The sequence below is a fragment of the Struthio camelus genome, chromosome 2 (genome assembly GCF_040807025.1).
Source record: "Struthio camelus isolate bStrCam1 chromosome 2, bStrCam1.hap1, whole genome shotgun sequence".
In the NCBI taxonomy this organism is placed as follows: Eukaryota; Metazoa; Chordata; class Aves; order Struthioniformes; family Struthionidae; genus Struthio; species Struthio camelus.
The window spans coordinates 55,022,411-55,039,913 of record NC_090943.1 but is presented as its reverse complement, the minus strand read 5'-3'; the positions used below and the strand labels follow the sequence as shown (position 1 = coordinate 55,039,913).

The following is a 17,503-nucleotide window of genomic DNA, read 5'->3' as shown; positions in this document are numbered from 1 at the left end:
GTGACTTTCTGAAGCCCTTTCACATCTCCCGTGGGACGGCGTGGGGAGGTGCTCGGGTACAGCACAGGGGACTAACGCTTGTGCAGTGCTGCTCCAGCCGTGGGGGCATGCAACGCTGCATACGCAGCCCTCCGCCTGCTCCCAGCCCGGCTGTCGCCCGCCAGAGGCTGGGCTGCGGCTGTACTCAGCAGGCCCGTTGGGGTTTTGCTCACCTGAGCTCTCATCTGCTTTAAAGATGTGGCTCATGCACCAGGAGGTGGATTATTGCTGCATCTGTCAAACGACAGTCATGATAGTCGAGCACTTTGAGGGAAGTGAACCAGATGGTGTAATTTCTGCCTTTCGTAGCTGAACCTACTGTTTATCTGGGGCTCATTGTCTTTATGCAGCAACTCGAGTGAGACAGCTGAAGTAGCTCTGTTTTTTCAGCCGATAAACTTCATCCTTTTGGAAGTTACTCTTTCTTACCACAAGGTGAGCCATCAGTTTCAACGTAAGGCGAGCTAGGTGATATGTATTCATGGCTGATACTTATGGGACAGATTCATAATATTGTAGAGCCACAGCTATTGTCCTGGTGCTTGCTATCTTGTGTACGCCCATCAAAAAATCAGATTGATGGGCCAGCGACTTTCTTAAGCAAGCAAGGAAACCCCAAACTTAAGCTCAGACATGATGATATTAATATCCTGCATTTATATTTTGCCCTGTTCTACTCCCCCTGTATCTTAAAATCAAATGGGCAGAAAGAAATTGTATTTTGCAACTATTTGACTCGCCACAGAAATGCAGTCACATGTGTAGCACAATAGCTGTTCAGCCAAGGATGGCAGGTGACAGGAAATAGCACAGAAAGTGAAGAATAATGTTATATTCCGTAGATAGAAGGAATTTACGTAGGCAATATGCTCCAAGCTAATACGGGCATCTCTGCTCTCCTGGGAAGACTCCTATGGGTGCGTGCGCTATGAGCAGACGTCAGAATCACCGTCCTTCCTATCATTCAAAAGAGGTGCCTAGAGCAAACATACGGGGCTGCCCCGAGTAACGCGAGAGGAGCGTGAACTATTTGGGGAATTGCTCATCCTCTTACTCCCCATAACGTGGCTCTTTTCCTTGCATGTGTCTCATCTTGACCCACTTCCTTGCCGACCGTATTTGAGGATCTCGCTAAACCGCAGGGAACTGAAAAAGGGTTAAAAATCACATAGCACCCCTATATCTGAGTAAGTCTTTAAGAATTATTCCTAAGAAAGTTTATAAACTGCGAGGTGCTGATGCCTGATATAATTTAGCACCTAGCAGGGGGAAGAATAACATTCATTGAACCACTCGCTTTTTGCAGATCAGCTTCCAGCCTTTCAGAGAGCCTCCCTGGCGCGCAGTTTGGTCTGCGTGTGGCTGAATGCTGTTACGCAGATTCGGCCGCCTTCTCAAGGTCAGGGGAGACTCGGCTGGGCGCAGCGCGACGTGTCTGTGGCGTAGCAGAAACAGAGCGCAGGTGGGGCGTCCTTATGCAGCCCCAGCTTCCAGGAATCCTTTGCTGCCTATCGTTAATCTTTGGAGTTTCTGTTATCATGGAGGGAAAAAAAAAACAAAAAACCCTTGTACTGCTCAGGTGGTAGTTTTTTTTATTTTGTTAAAGAATGGAAGGAAACTTTATTTTTAGGAAATCCCAAATGCCTTTTTTTTTTTTTTTTAGGCTTCTTCAGTACAGAGCAAACCAAATGGAGAGGTAACGGAAGCTAAAGGGGAGAGACTTTCTTGCTAATAGCTTTGTTTATTTTTGTGACCGGCGTGGTGCTGCTGTGTGGGACCTCATCGGGGGCCTCCCCCCCATTCCCAAACCGTGCCACAGCACTAAATCCAACGGGGCAGGAAGCTACCTTGTGTGGTCAGTGACTCTTCCTTCAGGGCGATCTCTGCCTGTGAGGAGCAGATAAACTCGTGTCTGCGTCTCGGCTTCCTTCAGCCAACTGCAGAAGTGTTTGCCTTTGGCAGGAGTAGCGTCCTCAAACACATTCCCAGTTCCTCTGTGGCTGGTTTTAGACTTCCCATTTGTTTCCACAGGCCGTAGCGTTGGTGCCGCTTGTGCCAATGCTCTTTCCTCCCCTGGCTCATGTTTTGCGTATCACCTTGTTTCCTGCAAAAACTGAAATTCCTGTCTCTGCCTTGAATTCCTATTAACTTATTTGCTGTCATGTCGTATCAGCTCAGTCCTTAATTCCCTCAGCATTTGAGTGCAATGGCATTTTTGTCCACGTTTTCCTCATTTGGTCCCTGGCTCAACTTCCAGCTTTTATTTGTTTTTACTATTAGCTATTGGAGCACACAATCTTTGCATTTGGTAGCTTATAATCTTAAAGACTCTTGGAGGTCAAAATACAGTGAAGCAAAATGCCGCATACCATTCCAGCGACTGAGGCTAAAGGCTGGGGGAAGTTCCCCTATCTACGTTTCCCTGTATCCCCTTTTTGAGAGGATCCATTCAATATTTGTTTAGTTATCCAAAACAGTGGAGGTATCCTAGCCTGTCGCAGAATCTCATCTTTCTCTTTTCTTCTCTCTGCCTTACTTTCTTTATCTTTTCCCTATATGTCCGTCTTCTTAGCTATGACACTCATTCATAATCTTTATGATGTTTTGGAAGTCTGTAGTAACTTTCCTATAATTCTTCGTCTCATCCCTCTCCATTTGTTTTTAGATATCAGCTGAAAATAAGTTTTTTTGCTTCCTTTCATACCTACTTTTTCTTTTTCCCTTTGTCATTATGTATCTATTCTTTTTGACACTACCAGGTGTGTTAAAGGTGCAGTTTGCATGGTAAATAGTTACGTGGTGAAGGTGAAAAGTATCTGTGTTCTGCAGATCTCACCTGGCCTATTATTGCTGGGGAAAATATCCAGCCAGTGACCATATAGATAACATATGGGTAAGCCACAGACATACACCTTATGCCGCCACCTGATTGTTGCTATGAGTTTTACTTATAAACAGAAGCTGAAATGTTTACTGTTTAAAAGGAAAATGTTACTTGAAAGTTGTATGGATTGCAGCGGTTGTATGGATTAGTTTTACATCTCTGTTCAAATGAAGATTTCCTGCAGTAAGTGAAACTTCATGGAAAGAGATCCTGACGAAAGCTGGACTGGGAGAGTACAATTCTGTGGATCTGGCAGTAGAATTGAAACAGGCATATAGCAAACAGGTGTATAGAAATCTCAGCATCAATGTGTTGATTAGGGTACTAAAAGCTAAAAATGGTTTCCTTGAATGGGATGTATTGCACTTGGAAGATCAGGTCCAAAGTGGGTCCAATATCAAATGTATTTAGCATGCTTACTGGCAAGATAGTACAGGACTAATGAAGTGCCAATGCACTGCTCTTAGAGCGTGCTTGTCATCAGCAGGGCGCACTGTCCTTTCCATATGTGGTTGGTAACATTGTGCTATTTCTCAGATGGAGACATTGAGATACGGGGTAAGGAAATGATTACTTGTCACCTATCGAACATGTGGCAGAGCTCTTGGGTCTTACTGATGAGTCAATAAGACTGGGTCATCTTACTGATAAGACCACACAAACACTGCAAAGTTGCTAAAACTCTAATAATGTAAACTTTAATTCAGGACAGGCTGTTCTCTCTCTTTCAATATGACAGAACCTGATATGGAGCCGTGTGAGTGCATGTGCATGCCTAATTTTACTAGAATTAAAATGAACCCTGATATTTTTTTCTACTTTCAAAGAAAAGTTTAAAAATTTGTGGGTTTATCTCAAAACCTTTTTTTTCTCAAACTGGCAAAATCTTCCTTTTACATTAATGGATGCAAGGCTTCTGTTTTCCTGAATATGAAAAGCACTCTTGAATATGCAGAAGCAAGATAATGAATCAGTAAATTGTTGCACAAAATCAGCCACACAGCTTCAGACCCCGAGCCCAGTTATACACCCTGTTACACGCAACTGATCTCAAAGCAGAAACCCCACCGATTTTGTACAGATACATGAATCTGCCTTTTTTTTTTTTTCCTATGCCATAGGAGAACCTCTGTGCAGACAGTTTGTTGTTGCTTTACCTGTCTGGGTTTTGAAGTAGTCAGTGCAACGAGTTACATGACTATGAGCTGGTTTAAGTCCTCTGAACAGAAGCTTCCTGGATGAGGCGAATTAATGTAATCTTCACATTTCTACAAGCTACTCAGAGTGTCGGTGTGTGGACTTGTACAGCTGTAACTAAAAGTCCTCATCAGCCGGCATGTTTTCACGAGAGCCTGTTGTTTTCTCCGGGACGGCGACCTGCCGTTGCAGGCTCAGTTTCTCAAGAGGGCACAAGGCAACTTTTGCAATACGTGACAAAACGCGTTATAAGGCCAGGACAAAACGTCAACGGTTATTTTCCCTCCGCTCTAGGGCCTTTAGCTGAAAAAACCAAATCAATAACCTGAACTAAAGAGTGAGGGCAGAGTTTTGAGACCTGATTGATGGGGTCAGGGCAGGCAAGGAAACCTCTGGCCGCGGCCTGCAGGAGCAATGCTCCCTACCGCGGTCCCTAGGCTGCCTGGGGTCAGGCCGGGGCATCTCAGGCCACCTGAAGGCAGGTGTCCTATCGCAGTCCCGGGCTTTTAACCTGCTGGCTGTAAACCCCTTCAGTTTGCTCCGCAGCTCCTGTTTCAAGCCTCGTGGATTAGCAACAACGTGTTGTCTTTTCGACGCGCTGTTTGGGGTTCTTGTTGAAAGGCGCTGTCATACCCGTTACTAGCAGCGCGCTGGGCTCGCTCTCCCTTCAGCGTAAGGACTTCCCCGCCTTGTTTCGCAGGGCTTTAGGCAACAGCCCTTCACTGATGCATTTATTTTAAAGCGAGCTGCGCCCAAGTTGGCGTGCACAGCCGGGCGCCGCGCTCTCCCGCGAGCGGGATGCCCGCACCGAAGCGGAGAGCCGCTTTCCAGGAGCGAGCCGCTCACTTTCTTTAATTTGCCTCCCCGCGCTGCCCCCCCCCCATCCCCTTTTTTGTCGGTCTGTTTGGGGTCGGGTTTGCCTGGGTTGGGTGTTTCACCAGAGGCAGCCCTTCCCCAATAGCCTGCCGGCTCCGCGTGCGCCTGTGCCGGGGCGGCGGGAGAGGGAGAGGGAGGCAGCGGCAGGGAGACGCGGTGCCCGGGCTATGCTGACAGACGACTTTCCCCTCAGTTGTCAGGTTTCGAGCCTGTCAGCGGTGCTGCTGGTAAGTGCAAGAAAACGCCAGGGCCGGGGGAGCGGGTTGGGGCGGGGGGGGGAGAAGCACGAGAAAGAGAGGGCCGAAGGGGAGCGCAGGAGAGGAGCAGCGCGGAGGCGGCGCGGCCGACGCGCGGGGACCCGGTGCCAAGAGCCCGCGCTGCCCGGCGGCCGCCCGTGCCGGCAGCTCGGTTGTCAGCAAGGGATTTTCCTCCCCTCCTCCTTCCGTAAAGACCCTTCAGCCGGTATTACTGATTGCATCCTTGGCTTATTGCAAAAAAAAAAAAAAAAAAAAAAAAGGGGGGGGGGGAACACCCAGCGGCGGCGGCGGGTTGCAATCTGGAGCTGAAGCCTCTAATCCCCGCCGGGGGAGCGCTGCCCGCCGCGCACACCTGCGCGCCCACGCGCGGGGAGGGGGCGCGGGGGGCGGCGGCGGCGGCGGGCAGCGCTGGCGGCGGCGGCGGAGCGGGCGCGCAGCCGCCCTGCTCTGCGAGCGCCCGCGCTAACCGGAGCGATAACCTGCAGCTATGGAGTCGCCCACTAAGGAAATCGAAGAATTTGAGAGCAACTCGCTCAAATACCTGCAGCCCGAGCAAATAGAGAAAATCTGGCTTCGTCTCCGAGGCTTGTAAGTAATACTTTTTCCTCCCCCCATGTCCTTCTCGTATTTCCTCCCATTGTCACAGTTACTGTAGGACTTCATTTTTGCTTTCTTGCTGGTACCTTTAAAATCACCCAGGAGTTTCCACACCTGCTTTCCATAAATACAGTGACTTAATTCTAGCAAAATATCCATTTGCTTCCTTAAATTAAGCTGCTTGATGCGCTGAGCTAATGCTTTCTGGTGGGAGCATAGAAATGTCATTAATGGGGCATTGTAAGATATAAGCAGTTACCGCAATGTTAATTACATTAGTTGCTCTATTGGAAAAGTTTTGCTATAGCCTGAATTGTACTTAATTGGAGCCTCTATTTTTGATAATCTTGCTGTTAGATGCAACATAAGGAAGGGACCTTTTCTTTTTAGTATACACCATTTCTGGCACTGATACAGTTAATAAGAACAAAATAGGCAGAGAAAGCGCAACTGCAAAACATTTCTAACAGGGCTTGTAATGGCAGCAAATCCACGTTCCACAGGTCATATTGTATTTATTAATTTATACATCTATTTTAAGCCCGACATGCCATGAAAGGATGAGACGCCTGCCTCCTGAGTAGGAAAAAAGTAGCTGTGCTCGAAGGAGGACTGGGGGCTGCAGAAAAGTAAAAGTTTGTAGACTGTAGAGGTTGTGTAGTTCATTTTGAGGCAATACCTGGGGCCTTTTGTAGTGCCTCCGTATGCAAAAAAACTGTCAACAAGCAGTAAGATCCATTATTGGTTGCAGAGCGTTCATTTGCCCCTCACTTTTTGGGCAAGCCAAAGAGGAGCATTACCATACTAAGCTGCATGCCTCTCTGTGTTCAGAACTGTTTCCGTTTTTTTTTTTTTTCTCCTTTCAGCCTCACATGTTAGAGTTATTAAAATTTCAGCCCTCAAGGGGAGGGGGGGGGAGAAGAGAGCAGGGAGGTTAGGAGACAGCAGAACCAAGAAAACATAGGAGTAAGCTAAAAACTAAACACAAATGGGTCCGAGTTAAACTTGAGTCGCTCTTTGAGCGTTATTTTGTGTGAGCGGCGATGGCGTATTTTGTCAAGCGTATCCAATTCTTCTGCAGGACTCCAAGGAGTCCAAAAGGCATGCATGAATATGTATTTCTTTCAAGGCGTCACTCCAGGAAGCCTGTTTTGTGAAGGGACTTAATCAAACTGGATGACAGCTGTCTTGTAAGCCTTCCAAATAGAACAGCTACACAAAACAAACGCTCTTATTTTCAAGTCTGTGCCATGCTGTAGTATTAGGAGTCCTCGAATTTCTGGCTAATATGGAGTATAGCAGCATGCCGATTCATGTTACACCTGAAGTTCATGGATAACTCTTCAGGAGCACTGTAATTCAGTATCTCTCCCGTTGCTAGTACAAGGCAGTGATTGCACGTTGTACGTCAAACTCCAGTCTGTTTTACCTTTGGAAATTTGGAGAAGCTGTCAGACTTACTCTAGATACGCAGTAACCAAACCTCAGGCTGTTTTCCAGTACGGCCCTCTGTGCTGGCATTGTGTGTAACAAACGCACACTTTTTCCTTCAGAGTTTCAACGCTACTTTGCCTGAAGAAAAGATTGATTTTCCGTAGAATTCTTGATCACAAGAGGAGAACTGAAATGTGGTCTGCTCTAATTAAAGACTGTAGAAGATTTTCCATTTCCAGTCACATATAGGCTTTTAGTTCACTGAAGCGCACACATGCAAATTGGTCACAAACTGAGATTTGGCATCATGTTTCATGTTTTTTCTTGTCTGTTTTATGCATGTCTGTATGTGTAAGAAGAATGTGTATATATGCATGGACATTTAAATGTCTTTTAAATAAGACGCTTCATCCCGGAGAGATCAAATAGTGCTTGAGAAGATGTCTGTAGGAATCCCTCTCCCCTACCTCTGGGGCACCAACAGCCGTATGACACAGGAATTAGAAGGCACAACAGTGCGACCAGGATGGTGTTAAATAGATAGTGAGAGTGAGAAGGAGCATGCTGCCGACTGAAACTGCCTCAGGAATTGCAGGCTGGCAGCAGGTAGATATCCAGTAAGTAATTTGATCCTGGCAGCACTTCTTAAACGAGAAGGGCTGTGATGATATAGACAGTTGCGGGCACTTAGCGTTGGGTTTTACATCTCCTTGGTGGGACTTCACCTGCAGCGACACTGGTACCTTCTCCCCCTTCCCCTCTGCCCACCCCCCAGTACTAGATGGTGTGTTTACTCACAGTGACTCAGAGGACAAACCAGAATCCTTTTTCATCACCTCTTACAATACCTAGCTTTTCCAGGGGGCAAGGAGGAGGTCTTTTAGTTTTCACCCTATCTCAGCCTGCTTAGCTTGAAGGCAATGGAAACCCGGAAGGAGTTTGGGCTGAAACTCCTGAAGGGAGGCTAAGCTGAAGCTTTTTATAGACTCCCATAATTTAGTATGTTTTCTGCCTTAACAAGTCTGGCAAGGGCTTTTCTGGAGTGCACCTGGTACAGTTCTGTCCCAGAGGATGATTGGCCCTTGGAGACTTGGTAATGGGGTGTATATTTCAGGGAATAGAGAGCTCTTTTGGATGGCGTGAAAAGGGCAGGTTTTTGAGAGGCTGCGGCCGACGTCTCTGTTGCAACATGAGTCATATGTTGCTGCAAGAGCCATGCAAGATACTCAGTTTGCCTCTGGAGCAAATTGGAAGAATTTCCTTCTCCTTTTCCTTGTGTACCTGTCTAACACAGGAACTTGGTCAGAGCAGCCTGGTTGCTTTGTAAGCATAGTGGTATGAGGCAATGGTCCTTAGGTCATATATAGATTCCTTTTGTTCTTACTATTTAAGAATGAGCTAAAAACCACATACATTACTGAACATTACTGAAACGTTCTAACTTGACATAAACATACTCATGACTTAATGATTCCGTGCAGCAATTTGTAAGAGAATCAAGTCAATGGACCCACAAAGTTTTTTCAGGTTTAAGGGAGCATGGTAAATTGCCTCACTGGGCAATAAGTCATCTGTGGCAAAATATTTGGGTATCTCAAACCAGGGATCTATGAAATAAATTTCATCTTCTGTACATGACCTATTAGATATTAATTTAGATTTAATCACCGTTCAGAAAAGAATCTTTTAGTGTTTTATTATTAATAAGCACTCAGGAAAGGTCTCTGAATAAGCTATTTCCTGTGCAAAGGTACCGTTAGAGCTGTATGAAACTCACTGGGGAAAATCTTGAAAATCTTGCCCTTGCTTTGTATGTTGAGCCAGAATGTCAGTGAGGGATTTACTCCAGAGTTTTCCTTGCGGAAGCTCACTGAGAACTGCTGTCGTGTACTGGACACGCAGCCATCAGGGTGCTGTCTGCCCTGGGAATAAATGCAAATTCGCCCTGCAACAGATCCCTCCCAGAAATGGACCAATTTTTGAGTTTCATCATCGTCATAAATGAATCGGACTGGAGCAGCTTTATATCTCTCCATGAGTATCTCACATACATACTGGCACTAAGAATGGAGGATTCACTCATCTGAAAAACCACATGCAAAAGGGTATGGCAGGATATTCTCTCCCTTTAGTCGTTCCTGTAGTAATACCTCTATACTCCCTAGCCCACAAAGCATGAGAAAGCAGAGGGCAAAATATGGGGGAATGGGCAGAAACGTTGTGGAGGAAAGTGGAAAATGTGCAAGCTATAAAGCCCAGGTGGTGTTAAGTCCTAAAAGACCTTAGGTCCTAGGCAGAGGTCTGCGTTGAGACTCACTGTTGCTGTGAACAAGGCAGCCCGCAGGGACTTCTGACTCCTGCATGTGCTCTTCTGCATCAGCCCGAATGCTTCTCTGCTCAAACATTAACAGAAAGCACCAAATATGCCTTGCCTACGGGCTACCTCTCTCGGTTGACTGAGGGCTGCCTGCCTCCCAGGAGAGCCCCTGGGTGTACGTGGTATTTCTCCACCACCCTCTGCCCTCCCTTCCTCCTTTCAACCTCCCTCTACTCCCACACACGCAGGCACACACACAGGCACACAAACACGCGCGCAGTCCTTGGCTGCTGACGGGCTGCCAACTGCCTCTGCACACAGCTGGTGTGTACATGCACTCCTTCTGCTGAGCATGTTTTTAATTGAGGAGGAGATCTCTTCAGTTTCTTGGCTGCTGCTTGGGCACGGGGATGTCCATTTGTTTCCTCCTGTAGGGCTTGCCTTTGAGCGGTTGCCTGTTATTCCCAAGCAGTGTTTGCCCGTGAAGGCTGACAAGCTGACTGCAAGAAACTGTGTTTCCTAAGGACGCGTTCATCGTTTGTTTATGGCGTTCAATACCTACATCTGACAGAACAGGAATTCAAGTCTGTTGCTCTTAAGCAAGGGCCCCAGTCTGTCTTCCTTACTCTATGGATACTGCCCAGAAGGCTGTCTTTTATTCAAACTTGCCTTATTCACAGAGTCACGGAATAGTTGTGGTGGGAAAGGATCTTTAGAGGTCATCTCATCCCTCCCCTTTGCTCAAGCAGAGTCACCTAGAGCAGACTGCCTAGGACTGTGTCCAGGCAGGTTTTGAGCATCTCCGAGGGTGGAGACTCCACAACCTCTCTGGCAACCAAACAATCTCTCTGGGCAACCAATTCAGCTGTGGGCTTGAACTCTGTATACACACAAATTACTTAGGAATTCATTCTGCACCCTCTTAGTACAGCTAATAACTTACCCTATTAAACACAGGGCTTTCTGCCCTACAAAACATATCAGTTGAGATTAGACTGGACCCATTAAAGAGCACTGGCAGGGGCAGAGCTCGGAGCCCAGATTTTGAAGCATGATTGCATGATTGCTTTTTAATCTGGCAGTTTCTCTAGGGAAGTATGAGCAGTGCTGGCTGTGTTGGAATATTCAGTTTTAACACTCAGACTACTCACTGAAGGACTGTCCCATCTGTTAATTAGGTCTCTTGAAACTCCGTGAAGTGGCTTCAGTTACCTCCTGATTTCTCAAACATAGTAAAAACACTGAAATCCTTCTCAACACTAGGATTAAGGGTTGGGTTTCTGATGGCTTTTAAGGGCTCCACTGGTTTCAACGGAGCTGTGCTAGTTTAGGGCAGCTGAAGACCCACCATGGAGTTAGTTATTTTCTGTCTGATTTTCTTAGTTGTTTTTGTGCAGAAAAATACTTGATTTCTAGCTAACACAGCATTACCAACATCACTAGCATCTGCTGATGCCCCTGCAATGCTTTAAGCATTGCAAAAGGACAGGAGAGAAAATGGACTTTAACCTTCTTCCCAGTAGCTGGATTATAATGTTAAATTGCTAAATTCATCATAAATCCCTGCATTCTCAGTGTAACACTTCCTCCTGCTGCCAAAGATGAAACTACAAATAGCAGCCATCTCTGAACTATGATTCAAATGGGATACGTGACTTTGACCTCATTTTTCAGACCCTCCTGCTCAAACCTGTCAATGCAGAGTCGGCCTAAGAAGTCTTAAGGGGAAAGGAAATAGAAACACTGCAAATCAATGTCTTCGAAAACCTCATAGCTTCGCTGAAGAGTCAGGAACGGTATTTCAGCACCTAGGGTATTTGCTCAACTTCCTCTGCAAAGCACTGTGAATCCTACCAACACTGAAGAGGTCCAAATGCAAATGTTTATGTAAAATCCAATTTTATTCTGCTTGAAATAAATGGTGAAGCAGCAACTGATTTCAATGGGAAAACATGGAGCCTTAGTGACTGAAGACAATTTAGCAAGTATTAAAGTGCCACCGCTCACTTATCTGTTTCCCTGTCTTATCTGTGTGTGCTCTACAGTATTTTTAGGTTTTCTCATTTGAAAAATGTCACATGGAGAACAGCTGGTTCTCCCAGTGACAGTATCCTATCTGCTTCACTTTCACTTATGTAGCCATCGTAAACAGGAAAACAGAGAGCTCCCTTTAATCCAGAAGCGTTCTCTACACAGTGGGCTTTGTCCCCAAATATTTTAGCTGGCAGCAGATAGTAGAGGTTAAAAAAGCCCCTCAGAAAGCACCACTTTGTTAGAAAATGTGTAAATTAGTCAGTTTTCAAGTGGAAAATATGAATATGCTAATTCCTTTCCGGAGGTGAGAGAGGCACTCCTGCTGTCTTTGGTCTTGGTTTCAGTCTTCCTGAACCTCCTGAGAGTCTAGGTTTAAACTAAAGCCCTGTTCGCCCTGGAAGCAGAACTGAGCTAGCTTCAACCATATTTAAATACAGCTGTTGCTACCCTGTTTCTAGGTTGGCTTCCCTAATGAGCGTAGACAGGGATTATTTGTCTGAGAACCATGTCAGGAAACCAGTCCGTAGGCCTCTTATTCTGTGTTTCGTTTTTCTTATGTACCGCGAATCGCCACTGAAGGTGGAGTTGGGTACATAGAGGGAACAGAAGATGGAGGCAGGGATATGTGATGTTCGACTGTCACGATTCCTAGAAGAATACAAAGGTCTTACTGGTTAGAAGATGGGTGCTACATACGTGTTAGAGATGGCAGCGTTCCAGCATGAACCTGTACGTTGCTAGTCTGGGTGAGCTGCTCTGTGAGTACGAGCAACTGAACTAGCTTTAAGGTTTGTCAGGGTCTGGCTGATCTATAATATATTTCTCCCTGTAATGTGAAGGGCTGAATTTGACTGTTTAACTAACCCATAACAGCTTACTTCATACAGTCAGCAATATAGTTTCTGAAGGAGCAATGGGAACAGGGGAGATGCTGCCAACTGCTAATCTCATGACTCAAAAATGGACGGAGTAGGAAATATATTTTAATAAATAGGAGCACAGCAATTTTAGAAGAAGTTAATTAAAAAGTAAGGTGTCTGGAGGTGTAGTAATTCAGTAAACTGTGATGAATTTTGCCTCAGTCCTTTATTTGGTTTGTTCCATCCAGTGACTTTTATTTGAATCTTAAATCAATAAATGAGTCCTGTAGGTAACAAAGGAGAGACTTCGTGTTTAATACTAAAATGTTGACTAAGAAATAATATACACTCTCTAGTTTTTACCATAATCATAAAAAAAGCTTTTATTCTTCTGCAAGTAGTACAAATGAATCATACCTACAGCCTAAAAAGCAATTATTTATTTCAGCAGTTATAAAAAGACGACCATGGTCCTGTAGTAGAAGAAAGGGGCTCCCTTTGTAATATTAAATTCAGTGCCTTTCAAATATCACTGCTATAAAGCTTGCAACCCTGCATAGAAAACAAAGATATGAAAAAAGTTATTTTGGGGAAGAGGAATTTAAACCTTGGCTCAAAGGGAAAGTAAGTCTCTTTCTGGAATTCTCTTTTAAAAATGTCTTGGTAGGATAGGAATCCATACGTAAAAGAAATAAAAACTGATGGAAGACAGCACTGAAAAATCCTGTGTATGTGTGTGTTTTAAAGGCTGTGAGGCCAGCTCATCTCCTAATCTGCCAGCTTTTGGTGGATTCAAGCACTATATTAAACCCAACTCAGCTCTTGAAAGGATTTTTTTTCAGTGTATTTCTTTTTCTTCCTGAATTGCATGTGAGATATCCCCGTTTCGTTCTTCCTTGTCTCGCTCCATTGAAACCTCACTTCACTCCCTGCAACAACATATTAGAAACCTTCTGACTCTGATCTCCACTGGTAGATGAGGAAAGACTGAGGTTCACATATTAGGGCTGGCCTATTAAAACACTATAGCAGTTGTGAAACATACCTTTACAGATGTGAATTGCTCTCAAAACACCAGGGATGTGGGTAAATCAGAGGTTTTCTAGATGGGCTTGCTTGGATTCATAAGGCTGTTTTTGATCTCAGGAACTGTGCTGTAAATAGGAGGAAGAATGACTTCATTGATACCAATGCATTTGCATGGGTGAAATTAGAATCCAGTTCATGGTCTTTGGAGCATTTGTTTTTATTTTCTTTGAAAAGTTATGTTTTCAAAGTAATTGATGGCTTGAGAAAGTTGTTTACTCCCTGACAGTGCAAAATTTTCTCCAACAGTGTTAAGCCCAACTTTGTGCTTAACTCCAAATTATAGCTGAGCAATAGTCTTTCCTCCGGCAGGATCAGTACTGCTCCAGGCCTCAACCAAAATCGGTTTGCAGTTTTCTTGGATATTTGAAATGTAGATTCATTGTGAAGATGTAATTAAAAAAGAAAACTAACAAAATGAAAATTTGAGAATAGATTAAGGTAGCAACTCAGACTCTGATGAAACTGGTAGTAAAACTCAGCTGACTGATTTAAGCGGAATCAGGATTTCTCAGAAATCAGTAGTGTCCAAGTTGGAGATCTTAGAATTTTACTGGCCATGAGGGCTGGTGCAGAGCTCCCAGAGAGCCTGAGCTCTACCTGACTATCGAGAGGAAGTTTGAGATGCTGTGCCTATGCCAAGGAGCCCAATTCATGTCACACTAGATTGCCCCATCTTCTTTGGGAGGACCTGCATGCCTAGTAATTGGTCCTGTTGGATGGAGAAGCCCATGTGAGCTCAGGTGTGCAGCTGGAAAGGATTATTGTAATTGTTCCTGGAGACGGATGCAGGAGAGACTTTATTTATTAAGGTGCATAAAGACATGTATGGTATGTTCCGTGTTTTCCTTATGTATCTGTCAAGCTGTGGAGTCATTTTGTTATTAATGATGTGGCACTTGGAATGGCTATTAGTAGGTCTGTGTCATCACTTCAGGAATGATATCTTACACTCCTGGGGACAGATACTATTCATGCACAAAACTCCTAGCCAAGTCAGAAAGTTGCACAATACCCATCTGTAACACGAATCCCAGCTTGGCGCAAATCTCATTTCAACACCAAGATTAGCACAAATTAAGCATAAGATCTGTGCCATTTTAACAGCTAAGATTGCACAGAGGCCTTTAGCTACAGCTGTGGCATGCAGGGAGTCCCTGCAGAGCTCACGGCACAAGCCGCGGTGAGCATCCAAGGGCAAAGGAGCAGAAGTAGAGCATAAACTCCCTCGCAAGGCTGAACAGTTCAGATGGTTGCTGTAAACGATGCTCAGATCACACTTCCTCCCCTGCCTCCTGTGGAGCAGCTGGTTTTCTGGGATTCGCAAGCAATAAGCAGTTACTGGTTTCTTCTAAGCAAAGAGGCTGAATGCACATTTTAAGTATGCTCCTATACACATATTGATGCAGAAGGCACAGCTACAGTCAGACTGGAAAACTCTCTTTTTTTCAGACTAGGTTGAAAAGTGAAAGAAGAGGAAGCTGTGGGGGTTGAGGCTGGGTGGGGAGAAATCATATACAAGAGTATACTGACTCATGAAGAGGGTGGAGAGGACAACTAGAGATAGCTTAAAAAGAAAATTAGGGGGGAAGAATGGAGATAATCCTGTGAGTTTTCTTCCAGATCCCTACATATAAGCATTTGTTAGTTTAATTTACTCACTGATTAAAATAGCTCATAGCATAATATATACACAAGTTATTTAGGAGTTTGAGTTTTGCTGAAAGCCATGGGGACAAGGCTGCCTTTGAGGGCATTTGAAAATTGTGCTCAGTCTGTGGCACAGTATTTTGGCCTCACTAACATTCTGAAGGGAGACCTTGAAGGACAGCCTCCGTGTTGCAAGAATACTGCTGGTAATACAAAACACTATTTCTTTGTCAGCTTCTGAGCATGTCTTTGTTTACATGAATGAGGGTCCCATCTTCAGGATCCTTTGCATTGTTTTTTAGAGGATGGGGAGAACTTTCTTTGGTATCTTGGTCATGTTCTTGTAACATCGATCAAAATTCTCCCATTGTTCCCATTAGCTAAATCTGGGGATTCATCTTGCTTTTCCCTATTTGCATCAGTGTTCAGGTGCAGGAAGCCTACAGATTTGGATGCAGTATGACTTGGTGAGTAGATGAAGTCATTCATGTTTTACAGAGTATGCCTTTAAAGTGCTTTGCAGTGAAACGCTTTCTTATAAACGCTCAGTGATCTCTGTAAGACCTGCTTCTGATTAGCTTGACTGCAGTGAAGATATCTTCTTGTAAATGGAGAAGAATGAAATTCCTGAGTTATGCAAATTTGCTGAATAATTCAGAGTAAATTATCATAATAGTCCCACCTAGCCTCAAAATCTAGGAAACATCAAATTGTATTTTGAATTTCCTTCACCTTACGGAGGCAGCTCTGCTCCTCTTCTCAGCCAGAGGGCAGGGAACTTGACTCCTCCCTTAAAGCAGCCAAACCTGGAGAACTAGAGTAGCTCTCACAACTGTGGCACCTGGCATGTGGAAAGGACAGCAGGGTTTGCTTATTTAAATACATCTTTCTATCTGAGTCTTCTGAAGACTCCCCCCCACCCCCCCCCCCGCGTTGCTGCATCATCTAAATGCTTATGAGACAGTTGGTGACAGCATGGAGCAGGGCCTAAATAACAGAAATCTCTCACAGCCTCCTCCATTCTCAGTATGTACGCTCAAAGACTCATTGGATCCATCCACCTGCCCATCCCATTTCCCTCTCCCCAAATTTCCCCCTTGTGTGGCGAGCTGTTCCTCACTTGAGGCACGCAGGGCATGGGACAGCTTTTCTGAGCTGCAGACCCTGGCAGAGGGGAGTTGCAGCCTCTCTCACTCTTGTCCTGTCTCTCTTCCTTAACTTTGCCATCATGCCTAATTCAGTAGTCATTTGTGTGTTATCGGGCGATGTCGTTCATGCCTGGGGGTGGAGAGGATGGAAAGGTGGGCATCCATCTACAGAAAATACCACTACAGTCATATTTAAATATTGGCAATAGTGTTGGAGGCAGTCTGCTGGGAGTGCTGAGCCCCACCAGATCGGGCAGTTGCTCAGGTCAGAAGCACGGAGGTTCAGCACTAGGGGACCCTCCATGAAACTGCTTTTCCTCTGTAAACAGGCTTCAGCTGACTATCTCAAAGGCACATCACTGTTCAGACTGCTTCCCTGTATAATGTCACTGTTCCTGGAAAAACACAGAGTGGTGGGAAAGCGTGGAATAAGAGCATCGTCTGTTCACGAGACGTTTAAGTGTTGCCTTTTCCTAAGAATGACATTTAATTTTTGGTCTGTTAATGAGAAGGCACTGTCGGGACAATAGCAGTCCTTTTCTCATGGCACAGAGTAATGTCACTTAAAACCTTGAATCATATTTTAAAAGCTATTAGTGTGCTGAAGGAGGGGGTGGCTGGGACGCGGGGAGTGGGGATGGGGAAGTGAACCTTATTTTGGAAAGGGAACACTGCATCTTTGTGCAGCAATTTTTTCACCCCACGTTTAGGCTTGTTAAACAGTAATCTGAGTGTTTCAGTCTGTAACCCGGAGTCAGGAGAGGGCCTGGCACAAAAACATGAGATTTAAAATTCTGCGTCACACCAGCTGTCTAGTAGCAGACAGAGGGGGTGGGTTGTGTTTGGGGGGAGGAAGGATAGACGGGGGGGGAAACAATAACAAGCAACAGTCTGATAGATTTACTAGAGCTTAGGGCAAGATGCAGATTTGTTTAGTGACTTCATGCACGTGGCTGGTCTGGTCTGATGTAATTCCAGCCCATGTTTCCTGTCTTGATATTTAATCCAGGGTCTGAACAATGATTCCCCCCTCCCCATCGTTGTGCATGCTGTAACTAATCGCAGAACCACCCTGCATGAAGCAAACTGGACAGCTGCCTGTTTGGCTCCTGTAGAAGCTGAAT

At 45.1% G+C, this 17,503-nt stretch overlaps 1 protein-coding gene across 11 annotated transcripts in view; it reads left to right on the top strand.

The window, feature by feature from the left end:
- The window catches only part of PDE1C (phosphodiesterase 1C), a 411,928-nt gene that overhangs the window by 156,366 nt on the left and 238,059 nt on the right, over positions 1-17,503 (top strand). For 2 of the 11 annotated variants that reach the window (XM_009679702.2, XM_009679704.2), the window contains exon 1: positions 5,673-5,841. The exons of 8 other annotated variants lie outside the window; for them this stretch is intronic. In XM_009679702.2, the coding sequence (XP_009677997.2) occupies positions 5,741-5,841 (101 nt within the window). In that variant the 5' untranslated portion in view covers positions 5,673-5,740. Of the gene's footprint in view, positions 1-4,881; positions 5,224-5,672; positions 5,842-17,503 lie in introns of those variants that run through there. One more of the 11 variants, XM_068935842.1, reaches the window with a different exon arrangement.